Source organism: Dysidea avara, chromosome 8, assembly GCF_963678975.1.
Source record: "Dysidea avara chromosome 8, odDysAvar1.4, whole genome shotgun sequence".
Classification (NCBI taxonomy): Eukaryota; Metazoa; Porifera; class Demospongiae; order Dictyoceratida; family Dysideidae; genus Dysidea; species Dysidea avara.
In genome coordinates this window covers 37,546,986-37,573,874 of record NC_089279.1, presented here as the reverse complement: position 1 = coordinate 37,573,874, position 26,889 = coordinate 37,546,986, and the positions used below count along the sequence as shown (strand labels likewise).

Below are 26,889 nucleotides of genomic sequence, written 5' to 3'. Positions count from 1 at the left end.
TCCTTGTCCATCATAAGTGAGAAGACAAATAAGTCACTGTGGTCAACTCAGCAGCAGCCAGTTTTGGAGGAACTTTAGTCTCCACACATATACCAAGATCTTAGAACACCACGCTCCAATTTTTAATGAAGAATTGAGAGAGGCAGTAGGAATTACAGCGAAACTGTATGTCTGTGACAATGCCAAGCCATCTTTTTTACAAAGCTAGACTAGTGCCACATGCATTAAAAACCAAGAGCTGGACCATCTGGAACAACAGAAGATGATAGAGCTAGTACAAATGTCAGAATGGGCAGCACCAATAGTCCCTGTGATGAAGCCAGACAAATCCATCAGAATTAGTGGAGACAATAAACTGACAATTAATCAAGCTGCCAAACCAGATGTTTAGAGTGGAAGATCTATTTGCTACCTTAGCAGGAGGCAAAACTTTTTCAAAGCTGGACCGTATCAGCAGATTCCATTAGAAAAATTTCAGAGGCGTATGTTACAATAAACACCCACAAGGGGCCTATACAGATACAACCGACTACCTTTTGGTGTTGCTGCTGCTCTTTCTATATTTCAGAGGACCATGGACAACCTCTTCCAAGGCATTTCACATGTATCCATTTATTTGGATGACATTTTGTTGACGGGGCTACTGAGGAAGAACATCTGGCTACTTCTGATAAAGTACTGACCAAGCTTGAAACAGCTGGATTCAGGCTGAAGAAGAACAAGTGTGCTTTTCTACTACCATCAGTTGACTATCTGGGACACTGAATTCAGCAGGAGGACTACAACCCACAGAAGAGAAAGTCTGAGCTATTAAGGAAACACCAGCACCCACCAATGTTTCTCAGCTACATTCATTTCTGGGACTGGTAAATTACTATGGCAAGTTCCTGCCTAATTGAGCAAGCACATTGGCTCTATTGTATCCTCTATTACAGAAAGACAAACACTGGTCATGGGGTCAAGCACAGAAGAGAGCTTTTGATGAGGCAAAAAAAGCAGTTGACATCAGACAAACAGTTGGTACATTATGATGCAACCAAAGAACTACTGCTGTCATGTGATGCCTCCCCATATGGCATTGGAGCCATGCTATCACATTGCACTGCAGAGGGCCAAGAACAACCCATAGCCTTTGCTACCCGGTCTTTGTCAAAAGCTGAGCAGAAGTATGCACACCTGGACAAAGAAGGGCTGGCTATAGTCCTTGGAGTAAGATGTTTTCAACCTTATTTGTTTGGAAGACAGTTTATAATTTGTTCAGACCATAAGCCCTTGCAGCACATTTTCTCAGAAACACGCCCAATTCCTACCTTGGCTTCTGCATGTATTCAGAGATGCACTCTAACCTTGAGTGCTTATCATTACAGAATCCAGTACAAGCCAGGAAAGGACAAATGTGCTGAGCCGCCTTCCATTACCAGATCACCCTAGTACAGAAACTCTACCAGGAGAAACTATTTTTCTCATGGACACACTACAAAGCTCTCCTATCAATGTCTCACAGATACAGACCTGGACTAACAATGATCCTGTATTGGCGAGAATGGAAGCATGATTCAGAAAGGTTGGACACATAGTAATGATGAAGAGATGAAACCATACCAGAGAAGGCAAGATGACCTAAGTGTACGTGCTGGTTTGTGCTCTCTTAAGTAATCGTGTTGTGTTACCAAGAGCAGGCCATGCCAAAGTGATGGAAGAGCTTCATCAAGGCCACCCTGGAATCACCCGTACAAAAGGACTCTCAAGAAGTTTTGTATGGTGGCCAGGAATGGAGCCGCAGCTAGAAGAAAGAGTGAAGGCATTCCAAGTTGCCAGCTGAACCAAAACATCCCAGCTGTTGCACCCCTACACTCCTGAAATGGCCTCCGAGACCGTGGTCAAGAGTACACGTGGACCATGCTGGTTCCTTTTGTGGAAAGATGTTTCTGATCATCGTTGATACGTATTCCAAATGGATGAATGCTCAGGTGGTGAATTCAACAACATCTTACACTACCATAGAACACTTGAAAACCCTCTTCACTACACATGGACTACCTGAACTCATAGTTTCTGACAACGGAACGGCATTCACTAGCAAAGGATTTGCAGAGTTTACAAAGAAGAATGGCATCCATCATGTCAGAGTGGCACCCCTCAAATGGCCTGGTTGAGAGAGCTGTCAAGGCTTTTATCAATTGCAGAGTTGCTAGACTATTATTTCAGTATAAAATCACACCTCATTCTTCCACAGATGTTTCACCTGCAGAATTGTTACTCAGTAGATGTATTAGGTCCCATTTGAATTAACTCCTACCTTATTTAACAGACAAGAGTTAACAGTAGACAACAAGCTCAGAAGAAGAACCATGACAACCATGCTAAGTTTCATAATCCTCGAGTTGGCGACTTAGTTTTTGTGAGAAACTTCAACAATGGTCTCAAATGGTTGTCTGGTACAATCCATAATGTGCAAGGTCCGGTCTCTTTTACAAGTGATGGCCAACTTATTAAGAAGCACACTGATCAAATAAGATTTAGAACTGTTACTGTTGAATTAAATGATAACAAGAATGATGATGATGACTTCTTGCCACTGCCATCCTCTACCTCCCTCCACATCCACTAATCCTACTCAGGGCTCAACCCAGAATATTAACCTAGAGGGGGCGAAGTAAGTCGCTTCGGATTCTAGGGGGGTCTGGGGGCATGCTCCCCCAGGAAAATTTTGAAAATTTAGGTGTAAATATACTCAATTTTGGTGAAATTTTACTGTGATGCCATTGAATATTGACCATTGGATTATACAACTTTGGGATCAATTAAACCTTTCCATTTCTCAAGGCTTTAGGTATAAACCTAGGGGGGGCAATAGCTAACCCAGAGGGGGCCTGTGCCCCCCCCCCCCTCCCCCCCCCTAGATTAACCCCTGCTACTCCTAGCTCAACAACAACCAATCCAGAATTGTGCCATTCCGATAGAGTGCATAATCCTCCTCGTTGCTATACTCTAGATGATGCCAACTAGGCGTTTTGAGCTAAAAGCGGAGGAGTGTAAACAGCATTATGAATAAATGCATTAAATGCTCTTTATTAACCACATTATTACAGTGCCTGCATGATAGGACAGCACCACTTAATGTTGGTCACTTGACTAACCTTTCTTATGTGCCCTTGCTCCTAAGATGTCAGTCTAGTAGAAGTTCTTCGCTTCCCACAAACTGATGGTTGTGGTGGTGGTTTGGTAAATGTACTTTGCCCTGATTGCCATGTTTGGTTCTTTAAAATTATTTCTTTCTAGTTTTTGAGGTCAAATATCTAAGGCCCTAAACTTCTGAAACAATTCTCGATACTTGGGCCAGGAAGGGATTTGGCATCCAGAGGCATTCTGTGTGCCAAGTACCTTCCCTTAAGCCACATCTACGTTGGCAATATACTTATAAGTATATGGGAACCGTCCTAATTGGGCGCAGTACTATCACATTCCTCCTATCAGGAATGGAGATGCTGCAAGTGCAGCTAGAGCTGTGGGTAAGCTCTGCGTCAGAGCGGCACGACCAGCATTGCCACCATGTGACAGCATGCTGATGCACCCTCTGACATGTGTGGAGCTGACCCATGCTCATGAAGGAGCATGGAGCCAACACTCCAGCTGAGAGACAGCACAAATGCTAGGCTGGAGCTCTCTGTAGACAAGGTGATTGATGGTGCTCCTTGAGAGCGGCCCCATTAACACCACCTTTGAAGGAGCTGACATTGACCCATTGGGGAGTCGCACATCAATGCTCCTGTTTGAGTGGCCTAATCTGTAGCTAATGAATACAACACAAGTTAGCCATACATATATGCACATATGCATCTGCAGTAAGGTGGCAATACACAGCATAAAATTACCTATTGAGCAAAGGTATATGGAAACATAAATTTGTAACAGTGTACCCCATGACAGATTGTAGGTGTGAGGTCCTGATATCAGAAGCACATTGTAATTGCTTTATTTGCTATTATTGATTGATTGATTTATAGCAGTTCTGGTACTACCGAGCCAGAGGTATGGCAGCAGGTATGAAGAGGGGGAGGGGGAGGTGGGTGATGTTTTTGTTGTCAAGCGTTAGCGTCAGCTTCTACTTCTCGATCACGTGTTAGTGCGCATGCGCAAAGTCACTATTCCTATTAGTGCACAGCTATTCTAATTAGTGCCCGTCGATCCCATTTGCTGTCACACTCTATGGTGGATTGTCTGGTGCTGTATTTTAAACATTATTTAATGTTGGTCACTTGACTAACCTTTCTTATGTGCCCTTGCTCCTAAGATGTCAGTCCAGTAGAAGTTCTTCGCCTCCCACAAACTGATGTTTGTGGTGGTGGTTTGGTAAATGTACTTTGCCCTGATTGCCATGTTTGGTTCCCTAAAATTATTTCTTTCTAGTTTTTGAGGTCAAATATCTAAGGCCCTAAACTTCTGAAACAATTCTCGATACTTGGGCCAGGAAGGGATTTGGCATCCAGAGGCATTCTGTGTGCCAAGTACCTTCCCTTAAGCCACAAAAGGAGACCCTCCGTAACTACATAGAGAGGAGGTGTTTCCTTTACCCAAGTATCAAAGTTCCTGTGTGAGTGCCTGGTATCCAGATGCAGAGGTATGGCATCACCCACAACTGATAACATGTATTATATTTACATGATTATTATGTACATACATACAATTTGAAGTCTGCACTTGGGTAACTCCATAGTATGTATACACTAACGAAAGAAAACTGTTTGTGTAGTTTAGTTGTACTACTGATTCCCAGTAGCAATTGACTTGGAGAGTTTAGCTACCTCAGTGGGTGGAGGCCGGATATATCGCTGGAAGGCATTGCTTCTCCAGCGACCTAGCATCTGGATGTGGGTGTCTGAGATGTTTGCCAGTGATGCCGAGGTTGCTGCTCCTATACGAAAACTATGGGTATTATAGTGGTGCCTGAGTTTCCCCATAAGGCTTTGGAGAGCTGAGCGGAACATAGAGTTTGTCCAGACTTTTCCTTCCTTGGTGATGAAAAGAGGGCCTGGGCGACTGTTTCGTCTTGCCAGGTAAAATAGCACTGCTTTAACTGGACAAATAGTTGTGTCGGTGGCACCGACGTAGACTTGTGCACCTTGTTTGAATGGGTCCGTCTTTGACTGCTTGAGAAACAGTTGAAGTAGGCGGGGTTTGGTTCTGTTGTCGACCGTGACATCTTGAAGTGAGAGGTGGCGGGATGAGTTGTATGAGCCCTTTGAGGGGATTGTGAATTCACTGACTCTTAGAAAGCCGAAGAAGGCAAGACAGCACATGGCCCACAGGGTGGTGTTGTCATAGGTGGGTTGTTTAGACAGAAGATGTCTGATTTTTCCGAGTAGCTGAGTGGTGATTGGGAGACGCTTCCTCCTTGAGTGAACATCAGCCTGACGCTTTTTTAATGCCTCTCAAGATGAGGTGAAGCCGGGGTGTCAGTTGTTGGCTGAAATGGCCGTGCAGTCCTTTACAAATGTGCAGGTGTCTAACTGCTGATAAACACACTTTAATGGTTCCATGGGAAACATTGGAAACTGCCAGGTGTGTTGTAAACAGCATCAGAGCACCTTCGGATGCAGGGAGTGGCTTAATTCCTGCTGCCTTGCAGAAGTGAAGATATCTTCTTTGACCAGCCATGTAGGTGGATCTGCTTGACTTGGACAAGCCAGTTTGCAGGAGCTTTTGGGCTTTGCTGAGGAGCCCACGGATGTGGGTATTCTGCTGGTGGCCACCTATAGGTGAATGACCTGCAGTGATCTAAAACATTCCCCATGACAGTGTGCCCTTATGCATTTTTATTTTATTTTATTTTAAATTTATTTATTCTGAATAAGCAGTGTGCACTTAATACATTCTATTATTAACATTCTCAATGAACAGTATGCAATCATACATTTGGGAACAAAGACACCATGAGGCTAAGTGCAGTATACAGTTATAACATACATTGAGTTATGTGTGAGGTGTTTGTCTGGTGTATTCAGATCACTAGGAGTGGATCTGCAGTCTGTTCATGGTTCGCTTGAAGTGGCACAGAAAAGAAGGTGAAGTCCAGTCCTGCTTTTGGGGTGATACCAGTTTTAAAAGTGGTGTTGGCATCGTCACAGGGATTCTGGAGACATGAGGGTTTGCCTGAAGAAATTCCATTGCTTTATTTCTTGAGAGCTGGTCCGCGGCAATGTTTACTGCTCCAGGGATATGGGAAGCAACTACTCTGATGTCGATATGAGCAGAGAAGAACCAGAGACATCACAGCAAATGCATGGTAACTGGTTCCTTGGAAGAACCTTTGTTAATAGAATCAACAACGCTCCGGTTATCACACTTGAATTCTACTCTGTAGCCAGATAGTAAAGGCCCCCATACGGCACAGCTTAAAACTATTGGGACAAGCTCCTTAGTCATGATGTCCCTTCGTGACCACTCGTTGCACCACGCCAATTGCATCCACTGAGTCCCAAAGACTGCACCGCAGCCCCAGGTTCCCGATGCATCGGTGAGTATCTCGTGGTCAGGGAGAGAACAATTGAAGAAGCTGCGACCATTCCAAGAAGAGGCAAAGAGGTGCCACCATCTTAAATCAGACTGGAAGGCTGTGTTAAGGCGGGTATAATAAGACAGACGCTTGAGGCAAGCTGCTGTGCGGTACATTCTGGATAAGAATGTCCTCCCTGGGGATACTACCTTAGTAGCATGCTGTAGAAGGCCCACCAATGAAAGTATCTCTCTTTTAGTGGCTTTCTTTCGAGTTAACCAGGAAGCAACTTGGAGGTGGATTCGTTGTAACTTGTCATCGGGCAAGCGTGCCTGCATGCTTTGGGAGTCTAGTGTAATCCCTAAGAAGGTCAAGCAATCTGAGGGTCCCTCAACCTTCTCTAAAGCCAGGGGAATTCCCAGCGTAGAGCATATATCCTTGCTCTCAGATAGGTAATTAGAGCATGTGGGGGACTGCGGGGGGCCCATCGTCAGGAAATCATCCAAGTAGTGGAGTACTGGTGTGACCTGCTGTTGTTCAAGTATCCATGACAGTAGATCCGCCAGAACATTGAATAACTTGGGGGCGGACCTGACTCCAAAGAGTAGGCAGGTGTCAATAAATATGTGCTGATCCCATCTCATAGCTAAGAGATGGCGGTCTGCTGGGTGAACCGGTAGAAGGCGAAAGGCACTCTTGATGTCTACTTTTGCCAGCAGTGTGCCCTGGCCAATCTGCTTGATATGTTCAATTGCCGAGTCTACCGTAATGTACTTCAGGGAACACAACGTCTTGGGATTCCTACATTAACACTTCCCTCGATAGGATGAGAGAGGTCGACTATCAGCCTCCACTTGTTAGGCTGGTGGTTCTTAGGGATGACCCCAAACCGACTGACGTGTGCCTGTGGGACTACGGATTTTGGAAAAGGGCCAGCTACACGTCCGAGTGCCATTTCCTCAGTCAGATAAGTCTACACTACGTCTGGGTGCTGGAGTGCACAGCTTAAATTCCGTTTAGCTGACTTCAGTGGTGTTGATTGATCTCTAAAACCGATACGAAACCCCTCAGTTAGTCCAGTGATGAAGAAATCCACTAGTGGCCTGTTTGGGTGGTCTGTCAACATCCTTTTCCAATGGTCTACCCTCAGCGATGTAGAGATTACTGTAGCCCCTGGTGGAACTCTTACAGTGGCTGGAGTTCTGCCCAAGTGGGATGACCACGCTGAAATCCATTTTTCATAGTTGCAACGCACGTCTTCAGTGTGGACTCCAATAATGTGCTCCTCTGTCATCACTACAGAGGGGGAAGATGGCGATATATACGTGTATATATATGTATGTGTATGTAGCTACTAAATGTATGTGTGCATGCTTGTGTTAATGGAATCTGGATATCTAACATTCTCATGCCGATGCAGCAACACTCATGCCTTTTTCATATTTAGGTGGATACTCAAATTTAATAAGAAACCATGAAACAAACACAATAGCTACCTAAAGTGGTGTGCTGTGCGAGTAAGCAGAGTAGTTCCAGAAAAAAAAGACAAACAAAAAAACAAAAACAAAACACAGTCATTAGTAAGTTGAGTACTTTACGGCATCAGGGGTCGTCTTTCAGCTTGCTTGTTTACACGTTGGGTAGCTGGGCATTGGGATGCCTTATGCTGCCTATCTTGCTCCTTGGGGCTGTGAACACATCTGTAACACACGTGTTCATAACGGCAAGTTGTCCGAGTGCACCCATTGGGGCTATCATTCCAATCTAAGCAGATTGCCATTTTCTTGGGAGGGGGCTGGTTTTGGCGAAGTGGTCGCTGAGAGTAATTGAGAGGAGGTGGGTGAATGTTGGGGCCCTGAGCCTGGTGCCTTCTGATTGCCCTGTCTGGGAATGCTGTGTTCCAGATGGTGATGTCAATTACAGACCACTGTTTGGTGCGGGAAGCAGATGCTTTGAGGTGAAAGCGGCGGTCATACAGGATCCATTGTCTCTCATGGTAGAGCTGAGAAACCCCGATTATAATGTTTTGATAGCCGATCAAGTCAGCGATGCGTTTTGGTTTACAGCAAGATATTATGGCCATGTATATGCCGAAGCACTGGATCCAATCCACAGTGTCAAAAACTTCCGGGGGTTGCCTGTGTGATCCTGTGGGCTGATCACCTGAGTTGAAGTCCACTGACTCCAGGTAATTGGGATGAAGCTCTGCCATCTCCACAAATAGACCTTCTTCCACCCGCTTCACAACTTTGAGGGGGACGGGGGGGGATGCCGTTGCTGATCAGTACTGGTGGGTGCAGCTTCTTGGATGAGTAGACAGACCCTGAGCTGGAGCTGTCAATGCTAATAAGGTCATCCTCTAACTCCTGAACATGAGGTATCTGCTCGCCATCAGGAAGCTCATCAAAGGCTAAGGAGATAGGAGAAAGCAGGCTGCATGCAGACAGTTTATCGAGGGAGCATAATGTGCAATATAGGTATTGGTGCTGCAGCTTGCCGTGAAGTTTGTTAATGCATTTACATAGTTAGCCACTGTATGTGGTGTGCTTTATATAGAGCTACCACGAGACCACACAAAACATTACTAGTGTGCTTTATATAGAATGCTATATAGGTTGTCATTATATAGGGTACACTGTATACTAAAGGACTGTACAGTATGTTGTGCAACTACTTACCAAAGTCTTCATGCTCCGCGTCTTCCTCCTCTGAACTGGACTGGGATTCACTGCTGGGTGACTCGTCTCGGCTCTGATGGCGTGCTGTCGAAGACACTCTTCTAGAGCTGTTACCATCCCTACGTGTGCGTCAGCTGCCTTTCCTTGCATCCGGTACCTCGCGCCAGTGGGCGTCAGCAATTGCTGCAACTATCCTCGGAATGTCGGCTGTTGTCAAAGGGCGTGCTTCCGAAGAACTCCCCGTCTTTGTTCTCTTCTGACTTGGGTTGCTGCCGCTATTTGTACGCTTCCTCTTCGTACCGGTAGCAGTACTCTTGCTTCCAGCTGGGGGCATCTTCTGCGGAATTGTCTTTTTGCTAGTCGAAGTGGTCTCCGTATTCCGGCTCCTCTTCTGTACTGGCGTCTTCTGCGGTGGCGTCTTTTTCGACTGTGATCCCGTCGAAGTCGTCTCCGTGTTCCGGGTCTTCTTCTGTGCTGGCATCGTTTTTGACTGCGATCTCGTCGGCATGATGTTTTTGTTGTCAAGCGTTAGCATCAGCTTCTACTTCTCGATCACGTGTTAGTGCGCATGCGCAGTCACTATTCCTATTAGTGCACAGCTATTCTAATTAGTGCCCGTCAATCCCATTTGCTGTCACACTCTATGGTGGATTGTCTGGTGCTGCTGTCATTCTCAACATTAACTAGGTTTAAAGGTATTTTAAACATTATATAATTTGCACATGTCTTGATAATTCTTACATGCAATTCTGCTGTTTAGTGTTCACATTATTAAGCTTGCATGATAATGGTTAATAGGGCAGGTACCAATGCTAGTAATATATATAGCTATACAACAGGCACCAGTGCTCTGCCTGATATAAATGCACAAGCCTGAGGGCCATCAGGCCCAAAAGTGAGTGCACATTGTATAACTATTATGTACCACCCACCTAATAGGTGGGGAGAGTATCACAAGACAGCTGTAAGACAGCTGCATCTCTTATAAAGGCCACGTTTCTAACATCAATTGTGGGTGGCCAAGCCAAATGTTGTGGTGACATTTCCTCCACTGTACCATAGCCATCTGAAATATTGCGTTTGACCAAAGCCAGTATGCTATGGGCAAATACCACTAACCTGAATTCTCTGTTTGACTCTCAATCATCCTGTAGTGCTCAGCGTACGTGATCAACTCAATCGCCTGTGACTGTTCTCTTGAAGAAAAGCAGCTGAAAAACGGTCTAGGTAAATGCAAAACCTTAGGGCAGTGAAATTTGGTGACATTATGACCCCACAATCGACTTTTATATGTTAGGCTATAAAAAAATCCAAGTGAATTGTGAAGTGTCTTTCCACCTACTAAGTGAGGTGTCATAGTAGTCTTAGCTGCCAGCACTTGTACAACGCCACACCCAGTGCAATACCTGTATATTGCACTGCAGTCAGTGCACTTTCCGCCACAGTGCCATACACAAATTATGGCACCGGTAGCACCTTTGAACTGCCCACGCAGAGTAGTACATTGTGCAATCAGGATACAGCCATAGAACTCATTCAAAAAAATGCATTACATAATCACTCTCAATACCTTTTCTCTTTAGTTCCACTTTGTTATATATTCCTATAACAAGACAAGTACAAGCAAGCCCCACAGCCAACTGTAGGACAGCTTTGTGAATCTATATCAAAACAGACACACTGTGAAAAAATGGTGTGGCCTTTAAGAATCGCAGAGTGAAAAAAATGCAAACTTAGAAGTGGTAGCCAAGGAATGGCTATAATTATGTTAATGGAAACTATTTCTAATGATCACACTGTTATCATTAGCATTAATAATATTGCAGCCATTTATTGGTCACCATCTTTAACTTCACAGTTTTTTATACTGGCTTTTTAGGGGCAACATCTTTTGTTGGCTGTTTTGGTATAAGATTGAGTCAACATGTAAGATTCATAGTTTATATTACCACCCCAGCAACTCCCTTCTTGTTACAATGTAGCTATTTTCAACAATTCCTTTTCCACTTTTAAAATTTTTCCATACACTTATCCAGTTTAATTACCGCAAATGTTTCACAAAGTATTATACAGTACAATAGCACTGTATAAAAAAGTTTAGGTGTGACCCATGAAAAAAAATCACCCAAAAACCAGCCTCACTTATCCCTGATGACGATAAAGTAGATAAAAATAAGCCCAAACAAGCCTTCAGATTGACCCAAAATGCTTTAAACAAATTGTTATGATTTTTAAAAAATTATTAAACAGAATTTTTTAGTGTTTGACAAGTGTAGCTCAATAACGGCTAAGGCAAAAGGCTTGATTTTTTTTCACTGTTCGACATTGCTTCAGCCAGACACGTGCCTTTTGGCATACCGTAGTACATACAGTGCATTCTTCATGGACTTACCAGTGTCCTCCTTTGTGTCCCATTCATCTTTGCTGACAGCAAAAGGTGTCGATTTGGCAGCAGCGCGTGATGGCTTCTATTCGTATTGGAAATCGTCCGTATTTTTCACAGTGTCTACTTTGATTGCAGAGGTGCTTTTCAAGCAGTTCTTGATTCGTACTGCTGTGTAACGGGTTGAACATAGCTGACAATGAAGCATAATGGATACTTCACTTTTCAGACAATAATTGATAGCTGGGGGCACACGGCACCATTTCTTTCTTTTGTTGTGGTATACGTGGGTTCACCAGTAATAATAATTTTATTTACAAGAAAAGTTAACAAACAACTACACAAAAAAATTTGAAATTTTCAACACGAGTAGGGACCATAGCACATTGATAAAAAGCACTGAAACAGCTGGAGTAGTGCACGATAATAAATCACAGTAAAACAATAAGAAGTGATATATCCCTACTGTGCATTTCCAATATGAACACAATAGGGATATAACATTTCTTGTTTTACTGTAATTTAATATCCAGCTTGTTTCAGTACTTTTTATCAAAGTGCTATGGTCCCTACTCTCGTAGAAAATTCCAAATTTTTTTGCATACTTGCACACCCCTGTAAATACTGGAGCAATACCACCACCAGCATGTACATAAGTATACTTACAATGGCTTGTCTTTGTTTCTTAATACCTGTTGTTTTATTGATAAGTCCTATATGGAGAGACATACGTATACTATACAACACTCCATTACAAATATTCGTGGTAGTAACATACTATGTAGTAGGGATCCTCAAAATAAAGGGCTTTCACAAAAGTTCCAATGCTACATCCATCGTAAAATATTCTCCATGATTTAAAGTATGTCCACAGAAGTTCTTACTGTATAATTAACATCAAAGCTAGTATATAAAAATATTATTTTTTAATCACCAAAACCTACTTTTTGGTTTGCTCAGCAAGCCAGAGGCTAAGCTGCATAACACATGTACATGTTTTACACCAGAATTATAAAATGGTCTCTGAAGAGAGTCTGCCCTCTGTGTCTTGCTTTTGCCTTCACTTCTACTAGTTGTCTACTTCACACAAGGAAATCACACCAAAGTGCTAATATTTTATATTGACATTTTCTTTAGAGGAGCACACAGTTATTTATGTAGATGCCACATAAAGTACGTACACTACTGTAAGAAGTAGCTGTTGTAGTTATCCACTCACTATATGCAAAAAGCAGAGAGTGGCAACCATGCCTCTTGGATACCTATGACGACTGACTTTGCTACAGGAATAGTGACCACACCCCTCAATTTTTTTCAGTTGCATTATAACAAGCGGTTTTGCTAAACAAAAAAGTTATGGTGCATGACTGTGCCCTGCAATCTAACTCAAGATCACAGAGCAGCAAGATCAAAATATTAGTCACCAGCCATTTATGATATAACGATCAGTCACAGAGGTAGCAATACAATAGCTAACTGGATGTATGCTACAATGAAACATTAAACAAAGTACAACGTACAGTAAAATGTGATGAAGCAAGATGCATATATGAATGATGGTACGTGTTAGTTAGGTGCAGTGTGAAAGTTGCACTGCAACCCACAAGAGGTAGGTACATTAAATTGTACCTCCCTAGCTCACAAGTGGAGATCATATGAGCTGAACCTCTGTGTTTCAAACACACAGAGTTTTAGTCTGATAGGATAGAATGTGGAAACATCATAGCAGGATGGTTATATAGCAGCACTTGTTAAAGTTGATTGTGGTTGGGAATGGGAACACTCAACAGATGTTTACAGTGGTGACGCTTCAGCATCGTAATTGTACCACATGGTACCAAAATAAACAATGGTATGAAAATATCTCATATATGGTGTAGAGTTACACTTGATTGACATCAAAATGGAGACTGAAGAACAGCATTTTTATGAAGAAGATACCTTAGGGTTAGGTAAGTAATGACACAACTTTGAATACACTAGTATTCTCTGTTTTGTGTTTTGTAGGTGTATTTAGTATAGCAGCACAACCAAAATATTGTGCACTTTTTCATAAAGCCATGAAACTTTCCACATAAATAGCATTCCTCACATGTATTTTCAGATATAGTGCCATCGCTGATTTGACCTTTACGGCCATTTTTGTACAGAAAATTGATCATTTTTGTCTTTAACTCCCCGAGGCAGTAATTAACTTGTTAAAACATGGTACCAAACAAAAGATCTTGCTGATAGAAACAACTTGGTTTTTATTTGAAGTCAATAGGTCATTTCATTACAAAGTTATGATCATTTTTACTAGTTGCAAAATTTGATAAATTTGCCTGCCCTCAAGGTGTGAATCACCTGTGGGCAGATAATTATACATAAATTTATCAAATTTTGCAGCTAATAAAAATACTCATAACTTTGTAATGAAATCACCTATTGACTTCAAATAAAAACCAACTATCAGCAAGATCTTTAGTTTGGTACCATGTTTTAACAAGTTAATTACTGCCTCAGGAAGTTAAAGACAAAAATGATCAATTTTCTGTACAAAAATGGCCGTAAAAGTCACCAACAGTCAACTCAGCGATGGCACTATATCTAAAATTACATGCCACGAGGAGTACTATTTATGTGGAAAGTTTCATGGTTTTATGAAAAAGTGCAAAATATTGCCAATTTTTGGGGGTACACCGCTATACTAATTTTGTTCAGCAGCCTGTAATGTAATATAAGTAGCGTATGCCAGAAAGTCTAGTAGCCTGTGCCAGATGGTCTGCATATTTCAGTGCTGGCCACTGTAAAGTATTAATTATACAACCAAGTACTAAAGATAATACAAATGCAGTTAAAATTATGTCATAAATAAATGAATAAATAAATAAATAATGTTTGAGAAAACTACAAGGCCTAAGGCTTCATACTCACCGGGAATAGAATCCATGTTGTATGAAAAGACAATCGTATAATGGGCGGGTGTTTTCATGAAGGTGATAGAAACACACGATTCTATTTAATGTCAATCAAAACAGTTAGCATGTGACGCCCACTACTAATTGACCACGCGGATTCTAGACAAGCAAACTACTGTTCATTTGTGTTTGAAAGTGAGCAACAGCGACTATTTTGACTGGAAGACAAGTGGTTGTTATGCCCGCTTATTGAACAACATAATTGGAAGTTGCTACTAATTTCTGGAGGTTGGTTAAAACACTTTGATAGTCTTGTTTCTTTAGTAGGGTACCTTCACTCGTGTACCTTCACTCGTGTATGGGATGGGAGAAAGCCTCACCTGGCAGGCCATTGTGCAAAGAAGGTGCAATTTCCAGCTGGTAAGTTTGTGTGATGATGTATAGCTCTCCACCTGAAGCCTTTTAGTGCCAGGAGTGCCCAGACTAATTACTGATATGCCCTGAGAAAACTACATAAATGTTCACTGCCAAATTGCATCCCACATACTGAATGTTGATGGAGAGAACAAACACGACATACACTAAATGTGCCCTTAGGCTGATAATTGATGTGTGTATGGTTGTGCTTGCTATTATTACAGGTTTTTGCAATTGAATTCGGCGACTTTGCAATTGAATTCGTCCCGTTTGCAATTGAGTTCGTCGCTTTTGCAATTGAATTCGTCCCGTTTGCAATTGAATTCGTCCCGTTTGCAATTGAATTCGTCGGTTTTGCAATTGAATTCGTCCCGTTTGCAATTGAATTCGTCGCTTTTGCAATTGAATTCGTCACTTTTACAGTTAAATTCGTCCATAACAAGAATGGCAGCTGGAGCAAACATGAAAACATGATGTAGCAGCTGCTACAAGAACTTGTTCAAGTACAACAGTAGTAAACAACTCTTTATAAGGCAATAATTCTTCCTCTACAGCCTCTCCAACAACATTCCAAACTCTACTACGCCATTCGCGATGGGTGTGGTCACTCGCGAGCAAGCTAATTAACTTGTCAGACAGCTATCAACTTCGCGTACTACCAGCTTCAATTACCTTCTAGTGTCTCAAGTGTAATTCTCCAAGGCATAAATAGTTCATCTCTTAATGAACGGGTTGGTTTCTTGGAGCCGTTTTGTTTATGACGAATTGTAATGCAAACGCGACGAATTCTATTGCAAAACCGGCTAATTCAACTGCAAAACCGACGAATTCAATTGCAAAACCGACGAATTCAATTGCAAACGGGACGAATTCAATTGCAATACCGACGAATTCAATTGCAAACGGGACGAATTCAATTGCAAAGGCAACGAATTCAATTGCAAAAACCTGTAACTGCTATTATTATATGTAGCTACAGTCTGCTGCCATCAGCAATGCTCCACATACTTGTGCACACTGACATATCCATGAAATTCTGGTATTGCATTTCAGCCACATTTGTTCTCCAAATACATTTTTTTGTCTTGCAGCATATCCATGGCATCATGTGAACTTTTTTAGTACAAATGACCCAGTTCATGTTAAATATATACATAACTCAGATATCAGTTGTAGGTGACAGACAGTTAAAATACCCTGCTTTTATCCCAATCTTACCATGGTCTGCTCTTGGCAACTCCAGCCATGTCTTAATCCAGCGCTCTGATCCATCCTCATTTAAACATATCATGTAATTACCACAAATTATGTACAATTGCATAAAACTAATGTAATAAGTATTCGTTGGATGTTTAAGCTTCACTGCTTATAGATGTCAGATTCAATACCATGATTCTCACAATATAAAGTGCAATCTCACATCTCCATGGTAGGAAAATCAGAATTCATACTGCATACTAATACCTTCCTCTATAATTGTATTACTGTGCGTCTTTTCTACCTGCACACACTGTGTTGGCCATGCACTGTTTGAACATACCCCATTAGTAGGTTGTCCCATTGATGATTGTACTTGGTTGTATGTGCCCCTGGCCTAGTTATACAACCAAGTACTAAGAATAATAAGGAATGCGGTTAAAATTATGTCATAAATAATAATAATTAATAAATTAATAAATAATGTTTGAGAAAACTACAAGGCCTAAGGCTTTGTACTCACCGGGAATAGAATCCATGTTGAACAATGAGACAATCGTATAATGGATGATTGTTTTCGTAGAGGTGATAGAAATGTGCAATGATTCTATTTAATGCCGATCAAAACATCTTAGCATGTGACCTGTGTTCCATTGTGGGTACATGTTCGCTTGGTCATTGATCAGAGAGAGATGACAGGTTGAAAAGCAGATGTACAACGAGTTAGTAATAAGTAGTCAGGTCACACATGTTTTATCAGAGCTAGTAGTTTACAGGCAACTTATTAAATACCACTAATGGTGGGTTTCATCAGCCTGAGAAATGGCATTTGCAAGATAAGAAGGATGGAAGTAAGTCTCTTATAAACACTGTACAATTGAGATACTCTAATAGAGCAGTCACTTTGCAGACATGCTTAGATTGAATTTACTCTAATAGAGCAGTCACTTACCCTAATATAGCAGTCAGTTCCTAACTTTTAACTCTGTTGTAGCAGTCACATCTACGGTTAATTACCAGCTTAGAAAACCATGCTGGTGCCATGCAATTACATAATACTGTTATACGACTGGTGTTTATATTGCACCACTGGGAGTAGCTTATTCTCCTGACCACAGTGTGCTAGCTACCATAGATTATATATACTACATACCCAGGATTGGAAATGCCGGTTTTTGTCCAAACTATCTGTGTTGGAGCATACCCTTATGACAGCGAAGCACCTAGCCAGGAGAGTAGTTACGTGGGTTTGATTCTTTTCTTTTTCTTGTGAGTTCATAGCCTGCTAATAGAGATATAAAGGCTACTTAATTCGTATTTCGTAGGTTTACTAAATGAAGGCATTATTTGGAGTTAGCTGACCAGGTGAACTCAACAGGAATGGACGGTTTTTTTTAATTACCCAGACCATGCTCAGACACAATGGTACATACATTATTGTTACAGAGCAGACAGCACAGGTGATATGGCTAGGGAAATTACAAAACAAATTAAATTTTCTGTAATTACAAAATTAGAGTGCATTTCTAGATGGAAGCAACCCTTAGAGTAGAAACTTTACTGGTGTGAATAGGTAGATGAGTTTGAGAGAACGAAACAATGACCTTGATGGTATAGCCTAGTGAATCTTTCCATTGTAATGAAATAGTTGAACCATTTACAATCCAGTTGGTGTCTAAAGTTGTATTGGAATCTACCAATGATTATAAAATTTTCTAGTTATCACAATGTAATTTAAGCGCATGGGGTCACTAATACTACATGCATGTGACGTAACCTCATGATGGTCAAGACAATTGGGGGATCAAAACAGACCAGACCTTTTATCTTCCTACCCAATGACAAAGAGAAAAAAAGTAGTCTGGCCATGTAAGACTAATGGTATGGGTACCAGTCCTAAAACAACTGCAGTATGTTCTAATGACAAGTTAACAGTAACTTAGCTATAATGGTTGCAAGGCCTATCTAATGGTGCATTTGCAGTACAAATTTTTGTTGTAATACAATTAACCATAGTGGGATTCTTCCATTGCTGAGGACAAGCTAAGTATCCAGAATTACCCACCCTCACTTACCTTAAAATGAATATACCATACCAGTGGCAAGAGTAGTGGTGATTAACATACACGGCACAGTGCAGTATATGATTATTACAATTTCTTTCTCTTTTGACCATTGCATTATGAATGCATGTTTGATGTACCGTGGAACCTGTCCTAAGCCGGTCACCTTCAGGCCAACATTTCTTGATGTTGCTTTATACAATTGGGCTGTCTCACTAAATGAATTTAAAAGTTGGCCAATTAGCTATTTTAGATAGGTGACCTTTCTATACAGGACAAGTTCCACTGTACATTGTACAATGGTAGTGTCGCATTTGCTAATGTAGCTCAATCTTTATGTAGATTGTTTTTGAAGGTCAACTGTGCTGTGTCTTTCTACCACTTGTCAAGGAATACAATAACAGTGTTTGTTGCTGTGAAAGATTCATCTCACATTGAAACTGATAGGATTTTTGTAGCAGACAAGGTTCACTGTTGAAAAATTGCATAATTTCTATGCTGTACCAAGCTCAGGCTGTTCTTAGTAATAAATCAACAACATGACGATACGGCACAACAGTGTATGTTGCAACATATTGCTAGAGGGATGGTTGTACTTATCCAGCAATGGAGTCGGCTGTGACATTATGTCGCTTATCTAGAGTCTATAGTTGCTGTAAATAGCTAAAACAGCCACTACCATGAAATTGAGTATGGTGGTAGGAACCATATAACGTACTCAATTACAACATTGATTATGTACACTCAACTGACTTTCTGTTCCAACACAGAAACATGCACAACATTTAACTAGCAAACTTGTCTCAATCAGTGCTCCATGTGACTATCAAATGTTACAACTGTATAGCTATTAGTAGGTCTTCTTTGGATAATGATTTTGACTAGCTGAAGTATTATTCAAGTTTGAGAGCTGTACAGTACAACTCTATACAGAATTGCCTATCATTTTAACTTCTGAAATTGTCAGGTTTACAAATGATTGTGACCAGAAGCACTTAAGAGTTCTACCATATTCTTGTACAGGCTACAGGCCTGGGATAGGGACAAAACAGCTAAGAAAGGGAAATAATTAGCTAGTACCACTTGAGTAACTAAATCCTAACCTTGTATACACTTTTTGTGGGTTGGAAATGTCCCACTACATGCAGACCCCCAAAACTTTGTTGAGTTTATCGGCTAAAAGGTTTTGACACAACAGAACAGCAAATTTGCTAAGTATGAATCTCTGGCCCCGGTAGGCGCCTACATATGTGACTACTGACCTACTAGTATTAGTGGCTTTAGGCATATCTCAACCTGGATATTAAGCCTTCTCCTTCGCCTTCTACCATAAAAACACTTTGAAAATGGGTGGTAATTTGGGGGTGCGTTCCAACGCAGATTGCTTTGAACAAATGTACACGAGTAATTGGATCACATGTCTCCATTTTCAATCCCAGGTACGTAGTATATATAATCTATGTAGTTACGTACATAGTATATGCCTTGTCCTGTTGTTAGTTTGTCTCGTTTGTACATATACTTGGTTGTATGTGACCCGGTCCTAGTTATACAACCAAGTACTAAGAATAATAAGAAAGGCAGTTGAGATTATGTCATATATAATTAGAGCTGGGCAATAGTAAAAAAATATCGAGTATCGTGATATAAATTTTCAAATCGTATCGTGATATTTAGCCTCTACACTATCGTGATGGATGTAACACTTCTAAATGACTACTAAGTAGTTCTATTCATGAACCATATTCTTGTCTTTTCACAATAAAGGAGCAATGTTTTGGTGTAAACAATGTATAAATTAGCAAGTTTGGTCAAAAATTCTCAACTGTACAAGCAGCTAACTACTGATCTGTCATTTAGATACTATCATGATACATATCGTCATCGTAATATATTCATTACTATCGATCGTCTTGTGAAAATTTTACTATCACCCACCTCTATATATAATGAATAACAAAATAATGAACAAAATAATGAATAAATAAATAAATAAATAAATAAGTAAATAAATAAATAAGTAAATAAATAATAAGTAATGTTTGAGAAAACTACAAGGCCTAAGGCTTCACACTCACCGGGAATAGAATCCATGTTGAATGAAGAAACAATCGTATAATGAGCGGGTGTTTTCGTGGAGGTGGTAGAAATGTACGACGATTCTATTTAATGCCAATCAAAACACTAGCACGTGATGCCAAGTACTTGACCAGGTGCAGCAATCCAGACGAAAAACTATTGATAATTTGTTTTTGAAAGTGTTGCCAGCTGGCACACTAGTCTCAAGTCGCCATGCCAACTGCCAGTGGATTCATTTGCATAAAGAAGATTCAGCAGGTTAATTAAGGTGGCCACGGCTGACACCAATACGAAGGGCATGCCAGCTGCACAAGACAAGGAACTGTGTGTCTGTTTGTATTATTTACTTATATTTTATATGTAAAAGTATTGTAAAGAGCGTGGTATGTGTTTTAATGTTTTCTTGTGTATTTTGCCTTCACCTGGCTTACTAGACTCTGGCTGGCCTTGGTTCACCTGGCTTGCATACTCTTAACTACTACAGTATTGTGTATCTCCTGCAAGTTGTGTATGCATATAGTGCATATCCATCACTGTGCTATTGCCTCACCATTGATGAACCGTATTCAGTTACCGGTGACCTCTAGTTGATGCTGATACTGTGCTGTATGTTGACTGCATAGCTGAATAATTTTCATCTTTGGTGATGTTGCCAATAATGTATTACTACATGCAATACTGCAGTAATGTCTAGTTCTCTCTTGTATGTTTTGTAAGCTTATACTGTGTACACATCACTGTGCCACTGCCACACCAATGATGTACCGGCACTTAGCTACTGGTGGCCTCTAGTTAGGATGCCACTATTGTGTTACAGTATATCTGCATGTCACTATATATTGTGACATATTGAGTTGATTGTGTATGTACTTGGTTGTATGTCTAGTTATACAACCAAGAACTAAGAATAATACGAAATGCAGTTAAAATTACGTCACAAATAAATAAATAAACTATACAACCAAGTACTAAAGGTAATACGAAATGCGATTAAAACTACATCAATAATAATGAATAATGAATAAATAATGTTTGAGAAAACTACAAGGCCTAAGGCTTTGCACTCACCGGGAATAGAATCCATGTTGTATGAAGAGACAATCGTATAACAGTGACACAGGAAGCACGGGTGCAACGGGTGCTGGAGCACCCCCACAAATTTGTCTGTGCACGCCGCAAAGTAATTAAATAGATCACGTGATCAGGCAAAAGGGATTCTGACAGTCACGATGACAATTACCTTGACGATTCCGATGTTGTAGCTCGCCACAACTCACCATTGGCCAGCTGTTTAACACTAGCGCAATTATTTGTGATTGAGAAGAAGTATAGAAAACGATGGATTCACAATCAAATACAATGCCACGTGTCTCTCCCACGTACAGAGATGAATAGGATTGGAGTACAAGATTCCAATTAACATATTCCAGTTATAAAGTACGTGTGTTGGGTGTACCCCTCCTCCCTGTTTATTGATGGTAGCTGTTACAGTTACAACAACAGAGAGATCAACCCTTCTCTAGCCTACAAAGTGTTAATTAAGTAGTCTGGGAGTGCATGTTAACTGAACAACTTATTGCTTCAGAACAGAATTGATGATTGAATTGTTAAAGCATTTGCATTTAACACTAGGAAATAAATCAATAAATATAACTGTTATGTTACTATAAATGACGATTTTTATATAATTCGGCCAAGGCCGTTCTTCCATTCTAGAGTATACACACAATATAATACATACTGAGACATCTATACCAGTACAATTGCATGTAAATTATTGTAATACAATGTTATAGGGTTTTAATCCATATTTGTAATTTAGGTAGCTACTGTACCATGTGAATGTACTGTATGTGATCATTGTTTTGTCCATAAATATGTAATTTACAATGATTTGAGCGATACAATTCTGAAAATGTCGTCAGCGTCTGTGGGGCTGCCCCCCAGACCCCCTGCAGGTCAGTCCGCCTTCCACCTCAGCACCCCTGCCTGAAATATCTTCCTACACCTCTGTATAATGGGAGGGTGTTTTCATGGGGGTGATAGAAACGTGCAACAATTCTATTTAATGCAATCAAAACAGTTAGTACATGACACCCACTAGACAAGCGAACTACAGTTCATTTGTGTTTTAAAGTGGCTATTTTGATTGGAAAACGAGTGATTGCTATGCCCGCTTAATAAACAGCATGATTGGAAGTTGCTACTAATCACTGGAGGTTAGTTTGTGTTGGTTAAAACACTTTGATAGTCTTGTTTCTTTAGTTTCGCATAACTAGGGTACCTCACTCATGTATGGGATGGGAGAAAGCCTCATCTGGTAGACCATTGTGCAAAGAAGGTGCAGTTTCCAACTTGTGTGATGATGCATAGCTCTCCGCCTGAAACCTTTTAGTGTCTGGAGTGCCCAGACTGATCACTGATATAGGCCCTGAGAAAACTACATAGATATTCACTGCCAAATTGCATCCCATGTACTGAACACTGATGGAGATAACAAACACAACATACACTAAATGTGTCCTTACGCTGACAATTGTTGTGCTTGCTATTAACTGCTATTATTATATGTAGCAAAGTCTGCTGCCATCAGCAATGCTCCACATACTTGTGCACATGGACATATCCATGAAATTCTGGTATTGCATTTCAGCCACATTTGTTCTCCAAATTTTTATTTGGTCATGCAGCATATCCATGGCATCGCGTGATCATTATAGTACAAATGGCCCAGCTCATGTTAAATATATACATAACTCAGATATCAGTTGTAGATGAAAGACAATTGAACTACTCTGTTTTTATCCCAATCTTACCATGGACTGCTCTTGGCAACTCCAGCCATGTCTTAATCCAGTGCTCTAATCCATCCTCATTTAAACATATCATGTAACACAAATTGTGTACAATTGCATAAAATCAATGTAATAAGCATTCGTTGGATGTTTAAACTTTACTGCTTGTAGATGTCAGATTCAATACCATGATTCTCACAATTTAAAGTACAATCTCACATCTTCATGGTCGGATAATCACTGATTGTAATTGCATACTAATACATCCCTTGTGTTTATGTGCCAGTCAATTCCTCTATAATTGTTTTACTGTGCATCTTTTCTACCTGCACACAATTTGTTGGCCATGCACTGTCTGTACATGCCCCATTAGTAGGTTGTTCTGTTGGTGATTGTACTTGGTTGTATTTGCCCTGGGCCTAGATAAATAATAAAATAAATAATAAATAAATAATAATAATTAAAGTTAGAGAAAACAACGAGGCCTAGAAACATAAACTAACCAGGGATCGATTCGCCTGTGAACGAAGGCACAACCATATAATCGTTGCACCTGTTCGTGCTGATGACTTTAACGTACATGTAATTCTATATAATGCCCAGTACCACACCCATGCTTTAATTTCAGATTACTCAAAGGAGAAGTGATTGCAGGAAATCCAGAGGCCACTTTACACATAAACAACCAGATTACAAGTATGTTTGGGTGACACATTGAGTTCCAAGTTGCCATGCCAGGTACCAGTGGACACATTACAGGTGATGACATGATTAAGAGTATGTTAACATGATAGTTTGTGTGTATTTGCATACTTCTGTTCATCCTTTACCTGGCTTGCTAGCTGAATTATTTCCATGTCTAGTGTTCAGTGCCAATAATGCATTGCTGCATACAGTTCTATGGTATAAAGTGCATCTTCAGTATGTTACGCCAGCACAGTTTTCAGCTAATAAGTGTGTGTGTGTGTGTGTGTGAAAATACGTAGCTCTCAACTTGAAGCCTTTCAGTGCCAGGAGTGAGATCACTTTGTCACAAAAGCACAATACCTCTAACAACCAGACACTTTCCTGGATACGCTGTGCTTTGTTGTTTTCACTATTACGTTCTGCTGTACTGGCTATCCATGGGAGCAGAAAGCTACAGTCAACAGAGCTCCCTGCTGTCTCCACTGAGCTGCATTAAGTGGAAAGCCATATTCTTGTTGATTAGAACAATTGTCGTTTTGTTTGTTTCATTTCATTTCATTTTAATTTACAATGTTTTGTCATCACCATGCATAATTTTACTTTGAGACAAAAACTATAAACATTGCCGAAATTACATTCCATACAAAGTGATTGAGATAACAAACACTACATACACAAAATGTGCCCTTAGGCTGATAATTGCTGTGTGGTTGTGCTTGCTACTGTTTATTTACCTACATACTGTAAACTATATTACCGTGTCTACACACAGTTACAGTCTGCAATGCTACCACACAATGGAATTGTACTTTGTCCTGTTGGCATATCCATTATTTTCTGGTATTGAATTTTTATCCTATTGAAGGTACTACCATCTTTCACAGTGATCAGCTGCACGCAGCCATTTGTTCCCCAAAATTCAATTTCATCCTGTAGTATATCATGTTATCATTTTAGGACATATGGCCCAGCTCATATTAAAAATAAAAAAAACTCAGATAACAGTTTCTAGTGAAATGCCCTGCTTCTTTTATCCTTGAGGTCTGCTTTTGGAAACTTCAGCAGCCATGCATGTCTTAATCCAGTACCCTGATTTATCCTCATTATACATTTTAATTTTAGGACTGTTTAATGGATGTATAAGCTTCATTGCTTGCAGGAATGAGATTAAATACCGTAGATATGCGAACATGCACTTGTGAGAATCATGCAGGAGGGGTGGTGACAATACATTATGTGGTCTTCCATGGTCAGGTATTCATAACAACGTAATAGTAGCAGACCCACACGATTGTAATTGTATGTATCACTTAAGTTTACTGCATGTGCATCTTTTTCATCCACACATTCTGTGTTGGTCATGCACTGTTGTACTTGCCCCATTTGTAGATTGCCCTATTGGTGGTTGTACTTGGTTGTATGTGCCCCGGGCCTAGTAATTATAATAATAATAATAAACAGTGGTTGGAAAACCTGATAAAATAGTACTATTGATTGTGGGTTCCAATATTGTATGTTCACTGATGAACACATGCAGTACTTGAATAGTACTATATATTGTTAGAAGGATTGGCCATGGGTTTTCTGGCCAACAATATCACTCCAAAACTAGCCTCACAAAACCTTCATGACATATCACTTAGGTAAAATCAAACCCAATAGCATTAATGGAATTTCTACTGACTAACTAACTGCCTGTATGACTCCTTCACACAAGCATAATTCAACAATGGGTATGGTTATGTACTCCTGGTCAGACATCGGACAACTTCCGGACAAATTAGCCAATGTCTGACCATAATTGTATTTGGCAGGACACAATGTCCTATCAAAGGAGACCAAAAGCCCAGGGCCTACTGTCGTGTAGTGAAATCCCACACCGAGAGAAAAGCTGCTTGCTGTTTAATGCCAACTACAGCACATCTGAGTGCAAAGTGGAGCTGCAATATTTGGAGCCAAATGGAAGCAAAGTGGTTTTAGTTGGAATTTGTGATAGCAAACATGTAATATCAGATACTTTTCTTGGAGCTTCCCAAATCCTGTCTGCAGAGCTTGCATATCATAGCTCCTATTGATATGCCCACTCAGATGAATGCTGTAGGAAGTGAACATGTACATGTTTACTTACCTCTGTGACAGGATTTTTGATGGAATACACCGATTCCAAATAGGAAGAATGGATTGACAGATTGTGCCAGCATGATTTCCTGTTCACACTGGGAATCAGATTAATACAAAACAGTAACATGGGATGAAAAGAGTACAAGGAGAATGTTACAACTTTAAAATTGAATGGTCCCAAATGTACAACTGTTTTAGAGCAGGGCAGGAACAACGTAAACCAAAAATGGACAATCCACTGAAGCACACCTGTTACAAAATGCCACGATTGCCCTACAGCTATACATTGTCACTTTTTAACTCTGAGCACTCAGGCAACAGATCTTAGAAGTACAGCTACCAATGCAGAATTCCCACAAGAATCATGTTCCACTGTTGATTACAGATCAGCTCTATAAAAAGCCTGTTGAAAAAGTAGAGAAAAAAATTGAAGAATTTGTAATGGACTCAAGGTTGAATTTAGTGAGTTTAAAACTTGTTGTGCATGACTGGGTGACAAAAATACTCATCCCAAACAGAGTCTTATCCATAGTTGTTGCTGAAGGCATCAAGCAGTCAATCAGTCAGTCAGTCAGTCGAGTTAGTAAAAAATTCAGTTTTAAAAATTTTATTTTCAAAATTTTATAGTGGAAGGGTTTGGGTTCACTCTGAAGACACTGTCATGAAGAGAACACTGACTAATTTATTGTTAATTATGATGTCATTATTATAATACGTAATTGTATGGTTGCTATATGTACCACTAGTTTTATATGAAAATTACTTGAGAGTAAAATAAAGTTAGTAGTTGGTTGCTCGTTGTTTGTCTCTTCTTCGTGACAGACACTTTGGGCTTAGCTATGCCTAACCAATACTGCCAAGATGTTGTGATGGGAAAAGTAAGGCTAGTATTTTTGTGATCTATTGGGGCAAGAAAGTCCAAAACCCTACTATATGGTGCTATTATACTGTACGATGCACATACATGTAGAATGTTCTAAGGAATTTGCAATGGTATGAAATTAATCTTACTACAGTAATAAATTTAAACTAGTTATGTAAGGTGAAAATTAAGTGAGCTGAACAGCCATGAT

General features: G+C 40.4%; 1 protein-coding gene across 3 annotated transcripts in view; it reads right to left on the bottom strand.

The window, feature by feature from the left end:
* The window catches only part of LOC136264625 (uncharacterized), a 144,995-nt gene that overhangs the window by 9,959 nt on the left and 108,147 nt on the right, over window positions 1-26,889 (bottom strand). For all 3 annotated transcript variants that reach the window (XM_066059401.1, XM_066059403.1, XM_066059402.1), the window contains exon 25: window positions 12,224-12,270. In XM_066059401.1, coding sequence (XP_065915473.1) covers window positions 12,224-12,270 — 47 coding nt within the window. The remainder of the gene's footprint in view (window positions 1-12,223; window positions 12,271-26,889) is intronic.